The sequence below is a fragment of the Molothrus ater genome, chromosome 5 (assembly GCF_012460135.2).
Source record: "Molothrus ater isolate BHLD 08-10-18 breed brown headed cowbird chromosome 5, BPBGC_Mater_1.1, whole genome shotgun sequence".
NCBI lineage: Eukaryota > Metazoa > Chordata > Aves > Passeriformes > Icteridae > Molothrus > Molothrus ater.
Genome location: NC_050482.2, coordinates 66,660,432 through 66,679,571, shown reverse-complemented (window position 1 = coordinate 66,679,571; position 19,140 = coordinate 66,660,432). Strand labels below are relative to the sequence as shown.

At 43.1% G+C, this 19,140-nt stretch overlaps 1 protein-coding gene across 2 annotated transcripts in view; it reads left to right on the top strand.

The window, feature by feature from the left end:
• Nucleotides 1-10,066, top strand: part of KDM5A (lysine demethylase 5A) — a 51,460-nt gene extending 41,394 nt beyond the window's left edge. For both annotated transcript variants that reach the window (XM_036400602.2, XM_036400601.2), the window contains exons 25-28: nucleotides 2,048-2,207; nucleotides 2,713-2,933; nucleotides 5,032-5,442; nucleotides 6,982-10,066. In XM_036400602.2, the coding sequence (XP_036256495.1) occupies nucleotides 2,048-2,207; nucleotides 2,713-2,933; nucleotides 5,032-5,442; nucleotides 6,982-7,194 (1,005 nt within the window). In that variant the 3' untranslated portion in view covers nucleotides 7,195-10,066. The remainder of the gene's footprint in view (nucleotides 1-2,047; nucleotides 2,208-2,712; nucleotides 2,934-5,031; nucleotides 5,443-6,981) is intronic.
• Nucleotides 10,067-19,140: the final 9,074 nt, after the last annotated feature.

Genomic DNA, 19,140 nt, shown 5'->3' with positions numbered 1-19,140 from the left:
TATCTCTGCCTTTGAAGATGCTATCTTAAGAGACATGTAAATTCTTCTAAGGCAGATATTCTGGTTTATAGAGGGGCAGCATATTCTCCAGGTATGATGTGTGTAATCTCCTATTTTTAAGTGTTTTGTTTCTCAGCAGCCTGATGCATAGAGTACACAGATTTGTGACACAGAGTCCCCTGTGAAATGCCAACAAGAATACATTGCTGTTGGGTGCTACAGCTTTTCATTAATTTAGTTTTATAAATAAAAGTAATTCCCAAAACTGTTCTTTGCTTCAGGGTTCTTTATGAGGCATTTTCTGAGGCTGTGATAAAACATGTCAAAAAGATGGCATGTGCTTGCCAGGATCTTGGGGTTTTTCAAGAGCATAATTTCATTTGTTTAATGATTCTACTGTCATAATTTAGAAATCTCATGCTTAACCCTTTTGGTTTGGATGTTCACCATAAAAAATACGTTTAAGCAAAGCTGATAGAGACCAGAAACGTCTTCTGTTAGGTCTACTAAGATGATTGGAATAGAAGACAAATTTTCAGGCAACCAATCAAGTTCTTCAGGTATAAACTAGGAGATGCAAGATTTTAAAAAACCCCAAAACAAAAAAAACCCAAAGTTGCTCAGAATTTAATTATTGCTATACTGTTGACTTTTAAGGGTTGGGTTTTTCCGGTTTTTGATACGTGGACTTGTTCTGGTGTGTTTAAAAAAAGATACAGCTCATTATGCATCGTGTATGTATTTGCTCTTGTTGTGGACCCTGTAGAATTAATCCTGAATTCCTAAGGGTCTGTAGACTGTATTTTGAAAACCACACTCTCTGGCTTCTCAAATGTGCAGTTGTTAGAGAAGTAGATATGAAAATATGATCTGTTTGATTATATGTCTCTTAATTAAAACATGGTTCTTCCAGTAAATCTTCATTTGGATTGCAGTAGCTAGATTTTTTTGTAAGGTTTGTTCCAAGCAGACACATTCACTGGTCAAATAATCTGCAATCTGTTTTCATTTTTCAACTTGTATTTTTTCCTCATTTCTTTGCACCGGTATTGCCTATGGCCGCTAACGATGATTTTAAAAAAATTTAAAAATTTTGAAATTTACATGTTAGCCCTGAACTTCCTTTAATACAGTACAGTAAGATACCCATAACAAGATACTGTTCAAGATAGAAATTCTTTGCTGTGTAGGGAGAAGTACCTTCCACTTTCTGAGTATATTTGTTACCTTTTCATCGGGGCAATTTAAATTTGAATTTCCCACTTGTAGTTCTGTACAGAAATCATTAGTTTGTACTTTCTTTTAAACATATAACTGAAGGCCACAGAGAGAAAGAGATATTACCATTCTCAAAGTCCTTTTTTATGTCATAAAATGACAGTGTCTTGTCCAATACCTTGAGCTGTTCAATGTCTTACTCAACACAGTGAGATGGGCACAGGCCAGTGCTATCAGTATTGTGTTCCTGAAAATATTCATGACAGCCCTCTTTTTTTAGTGTTTGGTCCTAATTTAAACTGATTTAAGACTGCCATAAAAGTACTGATCTCAGGATAGCATTTGATTTGCCATTATGCTGGTATTTCTCGCTGTGCTGGAATGCCCTTTTTCATACCTCTAAAATCTTAAATAATTTCTTTCTGTAGTCACTGTAATTTAGTCAGCATGCTCCCTGCTTTATGGAAGATAAAGTCTTCATGGGCTTGCAGTCTGACTTTTCAAGCAAAATAATAAATTATGTAGGCTAAGAAAAAGCCTCTTTACATCATGTTGACTTCTGAAGACCATACTTAAGGTGCTGAGTGAGGAAACTCGTCAAGTGTTTTTTATGCACTAGCTGTAAATAAACTGACCTATCTCCATAGTTCCTGTATTCATCCACCATGTAAGTAGGGATATAATTTTTACTTTTAATCTTGGTATCTCTGATGGAGTGCTTCAGAGCAGGGCTTTAGGAGCAGCAGACTTTTTAGTCGTAGTAGAATTGACTTTGAAGTAGGTATTTTCTGGATTCAGATGTTGCATGTTTTCTGTGTGTCTTTTTCAGGACAATGCCAGTGTGAAATCCTCCAGCAGCTTGGAACCCAATTTGTTTTGTGATGAGGAAATCCCCATTAAATCAGAGGAGGTGGTGACACACATGTGGACTGCTCCCTCATTCTGTGCTGAACACGCCTATTCCTCTGCTTCTAAAAGCTGCTCTCAAGGTATTTGCTTTGTATACATTGAGATAAAATTAAGTAGATAACTGGGATGAGCAGTCAGTGAGGAGTGGAACTGCTCTGTATCCACACTAGCTGTACAGGATATGTTGTCTGGAGGAATGTACAGCAGAGTTACATTGTAGTTACTTTGCTGATATTTGATATATAAACCTGTGCCAGTGTGTTTTAGTTGCTACTGTTTCCCACCTTAAAATGTTGTAAAAAATACCTAATTTCTTTTGGTTTTGATCTCTTCCTTTTATCTTTATTTGGCTTTGCCTGGGGAAGTTTAGATTGGATATTAGGAAAATTTTCTTCACTAAAAGGATGCTCGGCATTGGAACAGGCTGCCAGGGGAAGTGGTGGAATCATGTCCCTGGAAGTGTTCAAAAGACATGTGGGTGTGGCACCTGGGGACATGGTTTAGTGGTGGGCTTGGCACAGACTCAGTAATCTTAGAGGTCTTTTCCAGCCTTAAGGATTCTGTGTCTTGGCTCCTGTCTGAAAGGTTCTAGCACTCCAAGGAAGCAGCCTCGCAAGAGCCCGCTGGTACCTCGCAGCTTGGAGCCCCCCGTGCTGGAGCTGTCACCTGGAGCAAAAGCTCAGCTGGAAGATCTGATGATGGTAGGAGATCTGCTGGAGGTATCTCTGGATGAAACTCAGCACATCTGGAGGATTTTACAGGCCACTCATCCTCCCTCTGAGGACAGGTTTCTTCACGTCATGGAGGTAGGGAGCTCGGAGAAATACTCTGGTGTGGAACAGAAATCCCACCACATCCTGTTGGTGGATTAATATAAATATCATCTTGAATAGTTGAGTGCTCAGCTTGTCATGTTTGGATTTCATCTGGAGAAAGTAGTAGGTTACAGAAAACAACAGAGTAAGTGATGCAGAAATTCAGTTCTTGATCACTCATGCCATAGCACTGTCCTCCACAGTTAACCATATTTAGAACAGTTTTCTCAAGTAGTTCCATATGCAAACCTTATTTTAGAAGGTAACAGGTTAATTGAGAAAACACTCCTCTTGATTGTGCCTGGAAATGGAATCTGCAAAAGAGTTACAGGAAACATTTAGGAAGATGAAAAGTTACACTTAGCTTATATGACATTATACTTGTATGTTACTGAACTTTCTTACTGGGGAAAGCATGTTTTGATAATGCAGACAATAAGATTCATGTTCTTCCTCAAAATAACATAGACATAGCAGTTTTTTATTGATACACTGTGAAGATGTCTTGATTGCTTTGCTCAGCTGCCATGGATCAGGCAGGTTTATCTGCTGATTCTGAGGTCTAGTCAAAATCACTTTGCTACATTGATGCAGAATGCAAGGAATGTGTGCTAGAATAGAAACTTCTCTTGAAGTTTCAACTCAAGCTGTTGGATTAAGAGCCAGAGTGGAACCCCTTTTGTATCATCTGTCAGCTGCAGTTAGGGGTCAGTTTGACCGTATGGGTTATATGATGGCTTGTTGGGTTACTGAGCTGTACAGGAAGAACAGAAGATGCTGGTTCTTTCTTGGCTTTTTGGTGGTGTACAGCAATACAAGATGGAAGGTTGCATGCTGTAAACAGTGAGGTGAACAAATTAATTGGTGTCTCATTTTCTGCATGCCATCCATGCACAGTGGGTGAATTCAAGTGTTGCCAGACTGCATCAGTTAGAAGTGTGGAGTACAAAACTGCCCCTGCCTCCCTGTTCTGCTGCTTGACCACCTTTCAGCCCAAGTACTACATGAGCTCAATGTTCTTTCAGTGTAATGGTTTTGGCAGGGAATTGATTGAAAAGCAGTTTGAATGCCAGCAAATAGCAATTTATAAATAATATGCCAGACTCTTATATTAGTAGTTGAGCAAGGCTTTTTTCCAGGAGAGTGGGGTGAGGTGTGTAGAGTGTGTGTGCATTATAACTTTTTCTGGTTAACCTTTATACTTGCTTGACCAGAGCTGCTCATTTAGAATTGAATATATTCTATGTCTGTTTGCATACAAAATAAGTAGACTTCTGTGAAATAATCTGGAGAGGATTTGGTTTTGGGTAGAGTAGCTATATTAGGTAGTGTACAGTAAACAGTCTCTTCTGGTTTATAGTATATTCTTAATCTATTAATAATTAAGGTTAAAGTATATAGCTGCATTGACTGAAATCAAATCAGTCCCATTTGTACAAAGGACTACACAAGTGAATCTTTCAGGTATAAATAGGACTTGTCACTGTGAATGTTACCTGCAGGGACAGAGCTGGCTAGTTTTAAGCCCCACTTGTGATGTGAATCTGTTATTTAAGAGCTCTTGATGACACCAGGATATTTACAATGTCTGCCCGTTTGGAAGCCATTCAAATAATGGATGTTGCTTTCTCTTCTTGCTTGGGTTGCTGATACATTTTAAGAATTCACCAATTACTCTTTCTTAATCTCCAAAACAGCAGTTGCTTTCTCTCAAAAATAATTATAGGCAAGACTGACCTCGGATGAAAAATAAGCATCTAACAAATGATTAATCTTCTCAACTTCTATTAAAAAACAATGTGAGAAGGGAGTTGTAATTATTGCTTATTTTGCCTTCTTACCCTTGCTGATAGTTTACTTTTTCCAGTGGGTATTTTTGGCTGATTATACTTTGACACAGTTGATAACACTTAGGAATTTTTTATAGTATGGTGAAAATCAAGTTAAGTGCTTTTTTTGTTTAACAGTATGTTGTTGACTAGATTTCTTCATGCCATATCAGGGTAAATGTAGAGGTAAGTACATTTGTCAAAGCTCAGGTTTGCAGGAAATGTGTCTTTGAGTAATATGTGTATCTTTTTCTATGAAGGATGACAGCATGGATGAAAAACCACTGAAAATGAGAGGGAGGGACTCTTCTGAGAGGAAGCGGAAACGAAAACTGGAGAGAGCAGAACAGTTCTTTGGAGATATGAAGCAAAAATCTAAAGAGCTGAAAAAACTGGAAAAACCCAAGAAGAAGAAGCTAAAACTCACTATGGATAAGACAAAGGAGCTGAACAAGCTGGCAAAGAAACTGGCTAAGGAAGAGGAGCGGAAGAAGAAGCGAGAGAAGGCAGTTGTGACAAAGGTAGAACTGACCAAGGAGAGCACAGAGAAAAAAAGAGAGAAGAAGGTTCTGGATATTCCTTCCAAGTATGACTGGTCAGGAGCAGAAGAGTCAGATGATGAGAATGCTGTGTGTGCTGCTCAGAACTGCCAAAGGCCCTGCAAGGACAAAGTGAGTTAACCCTTAGTTGTGTCACAGGCAATTCTGTGCTAAGTCAGAACCCCTGTGCCAGGTAATATTTAAGTTGAGCAGCATGAGAAACCAAAGTGGTGTGGTTAGAAATGAGAGATGATTGAGTAGTACTTGGTAGGCACATGGATTTAGCAGGTTGAACTGTAGGACTTCCTTATTCTCTTAGGTACTTCAAAAGAGAAGATAGAAAATTAGAATCTGGGAAAAGGTGCTCTGTTTTGGTTGTGAAGTTTAACTTCTTCAAGCTGTGTAATTTTCTGTTGACTGTGTGCAGCATGCATTGGCTGATTCAAAGGATTAGTTCTTTGATTCAGAAAGAAATATTCCTAGCTTTACTGTGTCCCTGACCAGGAGTGGGATGTGTGATGTTCCTAAATGAAATAGATTTTCTGTATTTCTTGCATACACTCTGTGAACAGTGATGTTGCAGGCTGAGTGATCTTCTTAAACTTCAGTGGTTCATTTTGCTTGTTGGAGATAAATAATCAATTATTTTACACCTGATTGGATTATTACAAAAGAAACTTGATCTGCCTCTCTCTGTGGTACTGCCTGTCATGATTGTCAGCTTTTAACACAGACTGATGATCAAAAATATTTTCAAAATGTTTTTTCTGTACTTTTCTACTTTCAACAGGGGAATACCATACTTGTCAAAAAATGGCAGATCCAGGAATGTAATGACTGAAGCTGCAGCTGTTGATATCCATTACTAATCACTTTGGAAGATTTGTTCAGGAGTAGTTGGCTACAAACCAAAGTAACATCTGTATGATGATTATGTTACTTCATTTTAAATAGGTTGCCACTACTGATTTTCTGATACAACCACTCCTGTTGCTTTTTTGATACAGTTTTACATTCCCCTGTAAGTGGAAAGCAGAACTACAGCAGTAACAATTTTTATAGCTGTACCAGTGGATGCCATTAAAATGAAGGATCTGTGTTTCTTACCCTGCAAATCAGAGTTTCTGCCCACTGACTCCAATTAACATGTACTTTTATTCAAATAATTACAGAATCAAATCAGTAATGTTTTTTCCTTCCTGCGTTCTAACTCATTTTTTGTCTTTTCCAAATTGTTGTACAGTAGGTTCAGCTCAAAGTTTGTATTGGAGCTTAAATGTTCTGACACTTAGGACTTAAATTTACAAAAGCTGCTGTTTGATAATGCAGTCTAAGAGAGTCTTGGAGACTCTCACCTGTGCTGAAGTAACCATCCCTGAGCCTTTTAAATATGTTTTAGAGTATCTGAGGAGAGCTGAGTCATTTTCCTCAGGAGTAGTAGAGTGTTCTTGTGCTGTTGCAGCGTAAGGATGCAAGAGGGGCAAGGTTTGTTGGAATAGTTTCCATTCAACTGAAGTAGCTTGCTTAAACAAGCTCTCCTAGGGGCATTAATTTTTGCCCCAGAGCTTTTATATTCTTGGTAGCTCTGGTAGGTTTAACAGAAGGTATTTTTGTCACAAACTGTGCCTGTGTGTCCTTCCTTGTAACAAGCTGTGTGTTGCTCTCTTGCAGGTGGACTGGGTGCAGTGTGATGGGGGCTGTGATGAGTGGTTCCATCAGGTGTGTGTTGGGGTGTCCCCAGAGATGGCTGAGAACGAGGATTACATCTGTATAAACTGTGCAAAGAAACCCCTGCAGGGGCCCAGCAGCCCTGCCCACGCCTCACCTCCTCCCTTCCTCCTGAGCTACAAACTACCAATGGAAGACCTCAAGGAGACGAGTTAGCAACTGCTCCATGCCCAGAACTTCTTGGGAAATGGACCACTGGAGCCCTTCAGAAGGAGAGGGGTTTGAGGCTGATGTAGCTCCTGAGCTTCTCTTCCAAGGATGTACAGACGTGCAGCAGAGTTGGTCCCTTGGGTGCTGCTGCCTTCCTTCCTGCAGTGGCACTGTCAGGGCACAGAGGCACCCGCTCAGCTATGCACACCCTGCCTGAGGAGCAGCTCCAGCCAGTGCTTCCTGACCTGAGTGTTTCCATCCTGGAGTGTGGCTCTTGCTCTCAAGGACTGAGCAGACTCGAGGCTGTTAGACACTTGAGGGTGTTAGAAGTCCATGTTGGCAGTGGAGCTGGCCTGGAGCTGGTGGGCATAGGCTGGAGCTCTTAGACCTACCTGGTTATCCTGAGGAGGTGACTTTGGAAGTTATCTTTCACCTCTCCATGCCAACCCAGTGTGTAGAGTGATGTCTTGGGAGAATGAAATTGCCTCCAAATCCAGGCAGCTAACACTACGCTATAAGGGTGGGAGCAAGTGGATGAATTTCTTTTAATTTCTCTATTGTAGCTAAAGGGCAGAGGAGCTCACAATGGTAAAAATCAGCAAAAGTTCTGTTTACCAAAAAAGAAGCCCAACTCTACTCCACTAGGCAAATTTTTTTTCCTCAGTGGGAAACAACTGATCTTCCTGTCCTGAGGAGGGCCAGAAGTCATTGATGATGTCTAGCTAGACCAGAACTTGGGAAGAGCAGAGTGCTTCCCTTTCCACAGGGATGCTCTCTCCTGTTCTAGGCTTTGCTTAGAGTTCTGCACTCCTGCACATTGAAGTTGTGTGGCGCAGGGTGGAGCTGGCAAGGAGGTACAGCACCCAGGGCACAGCTTCTGAGATCTGTACCCAGGGATGGGAAGGAAAGAAGACAGCCCACTTACCTCAGAGGTTACACTGACACGTGCTTCTGTGAAAAGTTTCACTCACAACTTTCCAGTATCACCAGGCTACAGGCATGGCCTCCTGTGATACCAGCTAGCAGTCTGCAGATACTGTTCACAGTGCAAACCCCTCCCTGCTGGCTTTGCTGGGTGTGTACCAGTGTACAATCAGCAGCAGTTCCTGTTTGAAGTTGCCCCTGGCTTTGCCAGAGGACCAGAGGGCTTGGGGTCATCCTGGGTGACAGTTGTTTTAGTAAATCCATTTTTAAAGAAGGACTTGTTTTTACTTTTTTCTAAATGTCTCAGACTACTGACTTGTTCTATAAATAGATTATTTTTCTTTGATTTTTTTATACTTACCACTGTTAACCAGCAGCACAGACAGAGGTTCACAAAGCAAAAACCTGCCCGTGGGCTTGGGTTTTTTTACTCCATTCCTTCCTTGTAGTACAAGGAATTAGCAGTTACCTTCCCCATTCTAGCTTGACCAGCTGCCTGTGTTTAAATAGGTAAATACATTTCATGTGCTACCTTTGTATTTGGGTTTGTTCCTGTTAGTGGGGCATCTGGGCCTTAATGACTCCAGTGGATGCTGGCCTTGTGTATGTGAATGTCTGAAGTCAGCCCCTGGGCTGTCTTGTCCCCCTCTCCACTCGCTCCCTATTGTTTCCATTCTTCTGCAGTTCTAGGAGTGTTGTAAGTAGTGTCCAGTCTTACTAGGAGCTGGATTGGGATTTAAAGAAATATTGACAAAAACAAAGGTGTGCTGTCTTGACTGTTCTGTGTCCCTTCTCTTGTTCTCTGATGTTTGGAAGTTTATTTATTTGGCAGAATTATCCATCCAAAAAAAAAACAAAAAAACAACTCAGCTCAGGTAGACAGAACTTTATTGTTTTCTTCTGTGTGCCTGCTACCTGGGAAGAGGGAAGTGTGCAAAAGGAAAAGAAATAAGATGGAGCACAGAAGATCCAGAGTCTTGGGAGCTTTGAGTGCAAATTGGACACAGACTTCTAATCCCTGCTCCCCAGAGACTTAATGTGATGTTAAAAGCAAAAGCAAGCTGTGGTTAAGCGTGTGGCTGAACGGGCACCCTAGCAAATTTAAGAGTATTATTTGTTTACTTATTTATGAAGGAGTCTATGCTTTAGATAGACATACCCTCTTTTTGCCTCCAATTACTTTTTTTTTCTCAATGTACACTTAGTTTTGGTAAACTGATTTAAGCAGTTGTTACTTTTCCTTCAAGCTTTAACCGACGGTACTACGTAAATGTTTCCCCATATGGAGTGGATAAACGATCTGTCACAGATGTTTAATCGTTCCAGAAGTAGACTAGTACAAGATTTCTTAAGGAATCCCAGTGTTCTGTATTCTTTCCTGACTCCTAGAATTTGTGACACAGCAGGGGAAATATGGTTAGCATCTCCTGTTAGCCACTGAGCATATCCTGGTAACCATTCCTGCATTCTCTGTTGCAATGAAGTCATTGTATGTAATTGCCATCAACTGGAAAAGAGATCTTTGAGTAAACCTGCATTGCATGTTCCTGTTTCTCTGTGTAGAAGGTGTGGTGGAGAGTGTTGACAGAAGCACTAGTTACAACAAGATGGAAGCAAACAGCTCTACAATGCAACTGTGGTCATTCTGCTGGTAACAAGCACAGGAAAGAGCAAACAACAGAAAGAAATGTGCAAATCATATGCAAAAGTCACGTTTTTAGTAGCTGTTTTTCATGTAGCCACGTGGAGAGCCTCTGTTCCACTGTTGGAAGGAGGTTGCCACACTTTTCTCTGGTCACAGATGTCTTGTCTGCTTTTGGATAAGGTGTTCATAAACTGAAGACCATTATTAGCTTTACATCTTATTGTTTAAGCTTGTTTTTTAAGAGCATAATTCCTATCAAAGGATTGCTGATAGTATGAACTTATGAATAAATGTTAACTTTTGGAAAAACCTGTAGTTTAGTGGTTGAAAAACCCAAAGCTACAGTTGTGGTGTTGTCTCCAGATCCTAGAGGTTTGAATTTTTATAAAAGCGTATGCAGAGAAGCCAGCCAAAGCCAAGACAGAAATGTTCTTACAGGTCTGCTACAGCTGTGGGAAAACTCTCTCATGCTTTGGGGACAAAAATCTCAGTACACAAAAATATTAGCTTGTGTATCTAGAAAGGTGCATGTCTTAATGCTGTAGTCTACAAAGGCTGCTTGCCACTGCTGCTGTTATTTCTTTTCATGTGTCTGACACAAAAGGTCAAAGAAATTACCTGAGCTGTTGTGAGGAGCTGAAAATGGCCAGGGCTTGAGTTATATGGCTTGTACAAACTACGTGTTTTCAGGTTTTTCTTGTAAAAAAACAGGGCCTGCAATTTGGCAGCTTTGCTTGCAGAGAGATAAATGTCACTGCTGACCTTCAGTACCATTGCCTTTAGGATTTATGCTTTTGGCAGATCTGTAGCTGAATGCTGGTGCAGCCTGGACCATTGGTAATGAAGACTTAAAGAGTCTTCAGCAACTTAATATTGCTGATATTATGGGAATTATCTGAAGGGATTGGAACACAGTCACACAGCATAAGGTAACAGGCAGTTTTCTGTTATATCAGCCACGCTGTGAAACTTGCACTGATCTTTTCAGTTTTTAGAATCATAGAGTAATTTAGGTTGGAGGGCACTTCTAGAGGTCATCTGGGTCAACCTCCTGACCAGAGAAGTGGTGACTTTAAAAGTAGGTGGAATTTTTCAGGGTTGTGTCCAATAAAATTTTGAGTATTTCCAGGGATGAGCATTCAACAACTTCTCTGATTTTCCATTTGGTTTTGTAGCATCTTCAGTGCAAAATTCACTTGCTGTTAATGTGCCTGTTGCCAGAGTCTGGCTCTGTATTTTCTCTAATCATCCCTTAGGTAGTTGGAGACTGCAGCTCCAGCAGCCTTGGTTTCCAAGCTGAACAAATCCACCTCAGCCTCCCTTGAGCCATGGCATGAGCTGCAGCCTTCTGAGAGTCTTGGTGGTCCTTGTTGCAGGGAGCCCAAAACTGGATGTGTTACTCCAGGTACAGCCCAAAAGTGTTGAATAGAGGGGTGAGTTTACTTCCTTGAACCTGCTGCTCACACTTGTGCTGTGCAGCCTCCTACAGGGCTGGCCTGTATGGCTGCAAGTACTGCTGACTCCTGTTCCTTCTGGCTACTGTTAGCCCCAGATCTTTTGGTTTATAATGTCTCAGATACAGGGCTTAAACTTTCCATCAGCACATCACTTCAGCCAGGAAAGATCCAACTGAATGGGAGTTCCCTCCTCCTGAGTTTTGGGCTCTGCTGCTCCAGTCCTCTGCCAGCATTGTTTGATGCCATCTGAGTTGCTCTATACCACTCCCCAGGTGGGTAAGAAGAAACACCTGAGCTACTGCACTTTGAGCTGTCTCCAGGATTTCAAATTGGTGACTGCTGAAGCCTGAGTATTGAAGTCCTACCCGTTTTTGCTGCCATTGTAGGTTGTCCATCCACTCCCCCTCAGTGTGTTTCTGCTGTAAATCAGGGTGAACACCCACTGCTGTCCCCTTGTCCATCGAGTGCATCACAGAAGGCAGCCAGACAGGGCTCAGGTTAGAGTGGTGACTGTTACCTTATCTGAACACCTGGTGGAGAAGTGGAATCACTGCCTGATGCTGAAGGACCAGCCCCAGAGCAGTGTAGTGGTGCTGCTGCTGCTCTCACCTGCTGCCAGAAGGGGAGGCTCCACAGGTGTAACCCATTTCCAGGTTTGTATCTCGCTGGTAAGGTGTGAACACATCCACTTTCTCACTTTCTGGGCCTTACCACCTACCATGGCACTGGTTTCCTCTGGCTTTTGCTACAAATAGTCTTGGAATGGTGAGACTCTGGGATTTAGGGCAGTTAGAGAGTACACAAGCTGAATAAATAATAAGTAATGGAAGAGTGCACAGCTACAGGAAAAGTGTTCATCACTTAACAGGATTTTTTTTTCTCTTGCTGAGTAATGTGATTCTAGGGAGATGAGCGGTCAGATACCGCTTTGGAGCAGAAAGTGGGCATGACCTTTGTGTAACTCCTGTTTGCAGGAGTTGCAGAGAGTGCTGCTGGACAAGCAACACCTGAGGTTTCTGCAATAAGAGCTCACTTTGCTTTGCCCTGAGCAGCAGCTGTTCCATGTCCCTATTTCTCAGCTCTGGTCATCTCAGAGAAACATGACTGTTGTGCTTTTTGCTTTCATTCCCCAGGGCCTTTCCATTACACATTGAACAGTCCCCGTTCTCAGGGAAGTGTGAGGCTAAAAGAAATCAGCACAAACTCCCTTTGCAGACTTTTGTTTTGGTCCTCCCCAGCTGCTTTTCCTTTGCAGCAAGGAGGTGTCACCTCCCACCCTCTTGGGGCTGCCTGGCTCCCTCCACAGGAGCTGTGTGACTGCAGACTGCCCATTGGCATCACCAGGGCCAGATTTGGGCAGCAATAAAACAGCCATTTCCTGGCTTGCTTGTGTGAATCCACGGGTTCTGTGCTAGCCCTAGGGGGTATGGAGTTCAAACCTTGTAGCCTTTCAAGGTAAATCAGAATATCAAAGACCAGTCTCCTTTGTCCTCTAGATCCCAGTTATGGTGCACACCAAAACTAGAAAGTTCCACTGGCTCCACATGTTTTCAATCAATTCTCCCATTTGAACACATCACCATGTCTTTTTTTCCCCCCTATTTCCTTCCCTGATCACCATGGAAAGCTTTGTGACAGACTTAATGAAACCACATTCTCAGCACCTGTCAGATGATTGGCAAGCAGTGCCTGACCCTCTGTGTTAGCTTGCAGGGATCAGGAATGAAGTGTCCTTGCCAAAAAGAGCTGTGATGCCTTGAGCCTCTCTGGCTGGAGGGAAGTAACTGATGTTCATGGTGGAAATACTTGTGTTTGGGTGTATTTCTCCATGGGACCTCTTGACCTGGTCAGCCCCCTGAGCATCACTGTTGGAATTCATGGTGGCCAAAGGGTGATGTGGCTTGGAATTTGACAGTCAAAAATGGCAAAGAGTGAAGCTCATGAGCCCTTTTGTTCCCTCAAAAGGGCTCTCAAGCCACCTTCTCTTTTAGTGTGGGTGCAGTGAGTGAGCCCAACCACACCAAACCCTTGTGCCTTTGCTAAGCCCCCTGTCCCTCGTGCCTGGGCACCCATTCCCTGCTCCCCTGCTCCTCCTCTTGGCTGGAAGGCTCAGCTTTCTGCAGCCATCAGCTGCATCTCTTTTGAACCTGAACTTTTTCATCTCTGGCACTCATCAATAGAAAAATAAGATTGCCTTGAGCTTTCAAAACCGACAGATTTTTTTTTTTTTTAATTTTTTCTTTCTTTGAGGAAAAATAAGCCTGAAAGAGATTTGGTGCCATATGTTGCAACTGACTACCAGAACAGGAATGACTTGTAGACAGGGGATCAGCCATGGTGTGAAGGTTTGTGATTCCTGCTTCAGGCAGAATTTCTCCACCTGGGAAGCTGAGTGGAGGCTCCAGGTGGTGCTCATGTTTTGTCTCAGAGCCCCAGCAGGCACAGCCAGTGCAGGGGGTGAGTGCTGGGGAGTGCAGTCCCTTTCCTCTGCCTGCAGGGACCTCAGCAGGGCAGGTGAGGGAAGAGGCCTGGCACTACAGGTCCCTCTGCTTCCTCCTCCACTGCCTTGGGCTGCTGGTGACCAGAGGAGCAAAACAAGAGGCAAACTGCTGCTGCTGATCAGTGGCCAGGAGCTGGAGGCTCTCACTCCCTCCTTGTGCTCAGACGAGGGCTATCTGTGATGTTTTTAACAGAGAACATCTCCCGGCAGTGCAAGGATTTTTGAAAAAATCTGCTGTAATTCTGATTTTTGGAAGCTGGAAAAATCGAACTCAAATTTTATTTCTATTTGACCATTTTTTGAATGCCCAAGGTTTCACTTTGTCAACTTTTGCATAGAAAACCTGTTTTTTGAGAAATTTCTGAAGACTTCTCACTCTGTCAACCAATGGCTAGCTGAGTATTGGATTCCTCCCTGAATGGAAACTTTGTGTTCTGAGTAGGTACCAGCCCAGTAGTAATGAAATACCAAGTATTTTTTTTTTTCTTTACTTTTTAGTGTTCAAGTAAGGATGAACAGATGCTCTGAGATCACTGCCCAAATCTTGCTTGTTTAAAAGCAGATTATGGGTTTTCTCTCAGGAATCAGTTAAGTACAGCCCTGTCTAACCTCTGAGAAAAGCTTTTCCTTTTTCCTGCTGGAGCAACCCCCTTGCAGACAGAAAGGATGCAGGGACATGCAAATCCCTGCCCTATCAATGGTTTTGATTTTGTTCTTTGTGCAGGCAGGTGCTTTCAGATTTACATCTTCACCTCAAAGGAGTAGGATGTGCAGAGCATGAGGAAAGACCATAAGTGGTCCCAATATACAGCTCCCTTTCTCTCCCTCAGTTTACCCTGTACCTGATCAATCTGCTCATCCTGGGCCTCTCACACCACTGCTGGAATTACCATTTCCTTTGGTAAATGGTTCTTGATATGAAAATATCCTCCACTTGTTTCCTTGGCTGCAACTTCAAACTGGTGAGTTTTAATTTCTTGATGCAGCTATCAACTTTCACATCAGGAGGCCCATGACTAGATTTTGGAAGAGCAATGACTTCTGCCCTCTCCCTAAAATGTGTTCAGGCTCTATTCCCATAGTTACTCTGCAAGGGTTTGTTCAGGTTGCTGGTGAAGTGGGAATAGAAAAAAGGCCTGAGAACTGGTGGTACCTGATGGAGTTGAGGGGAAAGTAGGAGATGCTAAAAAAATTGAAGTCTTCAGGCTCAGGAGTCTTTGCTTGTTACTCAGTTCCTGCTTATATTACCTTGTGCTTTACTGTTTTATAAATATACATATAGATATCTATACTTATGTGCTTATAAGGGCATAACCTTGCAGCCCTTACTTATGTGCTTATAAGGGCATAACCTTCATTTTGCCTGTAAAGAAATCAGGATACTTTTTAATTCTGGGCAGAAAAGCCCCTTTTCCTTGCTCATGAGTGCAAGAGGCCAGTGTTTAATGGGGACAGAGGACTAAGAAACCAAAGCAGAGGTAAGATGCACATCTGCCTGCTGCACTGTTACTATGCATGCAGAACTGTGTGTTCCTGCTTTAGTTTTGGGTTTGGTGCTCCTGGCAGCCAAGTGCACCCCCAAGGAGCACCTGCTGCTTTCATCCTGCTCTGGGGGGAAGCTGCTGGCACTGGGCATAGCCAGGGGAGCGGTGACAGGAATCTGCAGCTCTGCTGCTGCTGGGAGTTCCTGCAGCAACCACAGCAGCTCTAGGGGCACTGTTCTTCTGCTCTCAGCTGATCTCCTTCTCTGTTCTGCTCTGGTCATAGAGAGGGACAAACCAGTGCACTGTCACCCACACACAGGCCTGTGGCAGTGGTATCCTCAGGAGAAGGGTTTCCAGCACTGAGCAGTCCCTGAGCTCCGGCTCATGCAGCAATGTCACCAGTTTATCTCCAGTGTGCAAACCAGTGTCCACACAGAGGATCTCCCTCCCAAACCTGGGCACAGAAGTGAGGCCCCTGCTGCTCTGCAGCTGTCCAGTGAGGACAGGGTTCTCCCAGCCATGCTTCTTCCAGTCATGATTTGGAAGCAGTTGTTCACTAGGGAGGCTGTCTCTGAATGAGATTGGTTGAAAGCCAGCTGCAGGATCTTCTGTCATGCAGGAACTTCAGGCCCTGGATTTTTTTCTTCTGCTGCTGTAGTTTCAAAATGTGTGTGCCTTTCTGGGACAGAGTTTAGTTGCTCAAGCAATAGCCAATCCTTTGTGCTTGGCCTTCTTTCTCTGCTGAGCAGTCTCTAGGTTCCTGTAACGTGTCAGTCAGTGTCAACCTCTGTTTATCCCATTTCTGTGCATATTGGTGACAATTTTGCTCACTACAGCCATGATTGCTTTAAGCTAAACAACATGTTCAGGCTGAACAGGCCAGTAGCAGGGGGGTTATCAGATGGAGGAAATGCATCCTGTTTGCTCTGGCCTTTGGTTCCCAGATGATAAAATGGCAAATTGTGTTCCTGGAAGCTGGGAGGTGGCTCACAGGACAGCAGTGCCTCAGCACATGAGGAGGCAGTTTGTCCTGAGTGACAGAGGAGCAGAGGGGGCACAGTTGCTCTCAGTGCTCAGCAAAGGCCACACGTGGCTGATGGTGTTTTGTGTTGGGAATGTGAAACAGCAGCGTTTGTGCCCAGGCCACTCTCCTGAAAATGCTTTGGTGGTTTGGGCCATAATTAATTTTAAAGTAGCTGCTACTTGCACAGCAGCAAGAGGTTGTGCTTGTCTCCCTGTAAACATTTCCCTCTCCTCTTTTCTCCTCCTCATTCCTCTAAGTAGGTGCCTTTTGAAACCCTCCTCTTTTTAGGTTTGAACTACCTTTCCAGGTGGCTGTAGGTGGCTTGGTGCTTTGGAGGAGGGAAATCCAACACTTATTCCCTGCTCAGCTGGACAAAAATGTGAAGCAAGACCAGACCTGGGAGTAGGTTGTGTAGTTCTTAGCAGAGCATGAAGTATCAGCAGTCCTGGGGTGGGCTGGGGCCAGTTCTCATGCCATCTGTCCCAGACAAAGTCCAAGGACCATTTTATCTCTAGAGGCTTTTGTTCCACATTTGCTTTCTTTGGGCTGAAAGCACTTCCCTGCTAGCACAGCCCCAGCTGCTGCTGGAAGACTGGGATCAAGCTGAAGGCAGAAATCTTGGCAGATGTTCTAAGGTAAAGAGAAAGGAGCAAAACACAGCATGGATCAATAGCCTTTTGGATTTTCCAGCCCTTTTCCTGGCTGAGGTGTAAGGCACCCTGACAGTGACCCCCCTGGTCCAGAGCTCTTGCTCTTCCCCAAAATGGGTGTTGGGGAGAAGTGTGTAAGCCAGCTGTGCCACAGCTGTACAGCTGCTCAGTGCCTGGCAGCCTGCCTGGACCTGGGGGCTGCTGCAGGACCTGCTCTGGAGGCTTTGCTCCAGCAGGGACTGTCCCAAGAAATGGTGGGTGACACCAGGCTGCCTGGGATGGGGCTGGAGGAGTGTGGCTGCTCTGGCTGCTGCCACCACCAGCCCTGTGCTCAGAGCAGATCACTGAATAGGCTAATCCATTTCACACCCTTTCATTTCACACCCTTCTCAGGGGATGTCACCTTGTGCCATCCCAGGGGTTTCCTGCTGTGGGACAGGTGCCACCATCAGTGCTGCCACTTGCCAGCCCTTGTGGTACTGCAAGGTGCCCTGCAGCTGCCCAGGGGGGCTCAGCTTCCATGATTCCAGGTGGCACACACTGCTTCAGAAGCTCTTACCTGGTCTTCTCCTTATTCATATATGTGTGTCTATCTAGCCAAATAATTTGGAATGGTGTTATCTTGGTAGATCTCTGGGTCAAGTTCTTTTCCTGTTACTACAGCATGCATATTTATTACCTAGGTTTGTTCATTTTTAGTATTTTTTTTTAAAGATCCACATTTTTCCATTTCTCTTATTTGTTTCTTGCAAAGCTGTTTGGTAAAGCTTTGTTTCTGACTGTCCCTATCCTTCCCCTTGCCTTAGGGGAAGAAATTACACTGAAATTACACTGAAAATCCTGGACATTGAGATTTCATCCTTAGCATTTTTCCCTTTAAATTTTTCATTGCCTTTAATGGGTCGATTAAAGTCCCTCTCAATTTCTTTGCCTTCTACCATTTTAAAAATATGTATTGAAAGTATATTTTATTTTCTGTAGTCTTAACTGATCCTTTGTGGCATTGTTGGTTTTTTCTCTATATTTTGTAAAAAAAATTAAAGAAAAAAATCAGTCTTTCAAGTAGCATCTCCCAGAACCATATGGACTTTTTCTTAGTTCACTCCAGAGCATGTGTAAAGTGATGCTTTACTTTAAACATGCTTTGCTCAGGATTTTCCAGCTTGCTTTTGCATTTGTAGATTTCATATCTCCCCTCGCTGCTTATGTTTACACTGAACATTTGTTTTCATTTTTGGGTTATTGTTGTGTTCAGTGCAGTCTTATCACATGGGGTGCAAGTCAAATAGTCTGTAATTGACTGCACATTTTCCTATCATAGTCTATTAGCTCCTGCCAATTAACTTGTTGTCTTGCTGATAGGATTATTGCTATCTCTGTGCTGCAGTAATTGTGCTTACCCAGGGATATTCATGCAGTGGTGCTGACGAATGCAATCGTTTGAAATGGAAAATATAGTTTGAAAATCTATAGAAATATTTCCTTAATCTCCTCTCTCCTTACACCAATCTGTTGCACAAGTCAAGATATTATTTGTCTTTACAGTTGTTTTTAATCCTTGCATTCTCACCCAGCTGCACTATTCACTGTGAGATGGTTTCTGCACAAAATGGGATATTTTCTGTTTCTCACCATATTGCATAATTTCTCTTCTGGAAGAGGAATTATGGGAAAACCATCTTCCCTGGTTTTCAGAATCACTGATTTGGGGAGTGGAGATGTTTTATTTGGACCACCATGTTTAATTGCTGCAGAAGAGGAGCAGCTCTGTGCGGATTTGCCTGTTTCTTTTCCAAACAGTATTCTGTGGTAATGGCCACAGGTACCATGTTTAATTAACCATGCTCAATGGGAGGAGAAGGTATTTAAATTTATTTTAAATCTGAATTTTTCATCAAATGACATTATTGTTACATTGTGAGATGTAGTGCCTAACATACTCATCTTCTCTGGATCTTTGTTGTCACCTTCTTTTCAACCAAGGCATCTGATCTGTTCCTGAAATGAGGAGTTGTTGCATATTCCATCACTCTTGGTTGAATTAATTCCTTACCTGTCCCTGCCTCTCTTCCATTTCTGTTTCTCCTGCAGGAGGTCTGGTGCTGTGAGGATTTACCACAGATTCATGTGGTGAAACCACAGTGCTTGCTGGTTCTTCCTCATTGTTCTCCTTCTTCTCAGACTGCCTGTACACATTTTGCTGCTGCTTTACACACCTCACACAGGGACACTGACCCCAAAAGCGTTACTTTCTTCCCTGTTCTCTCT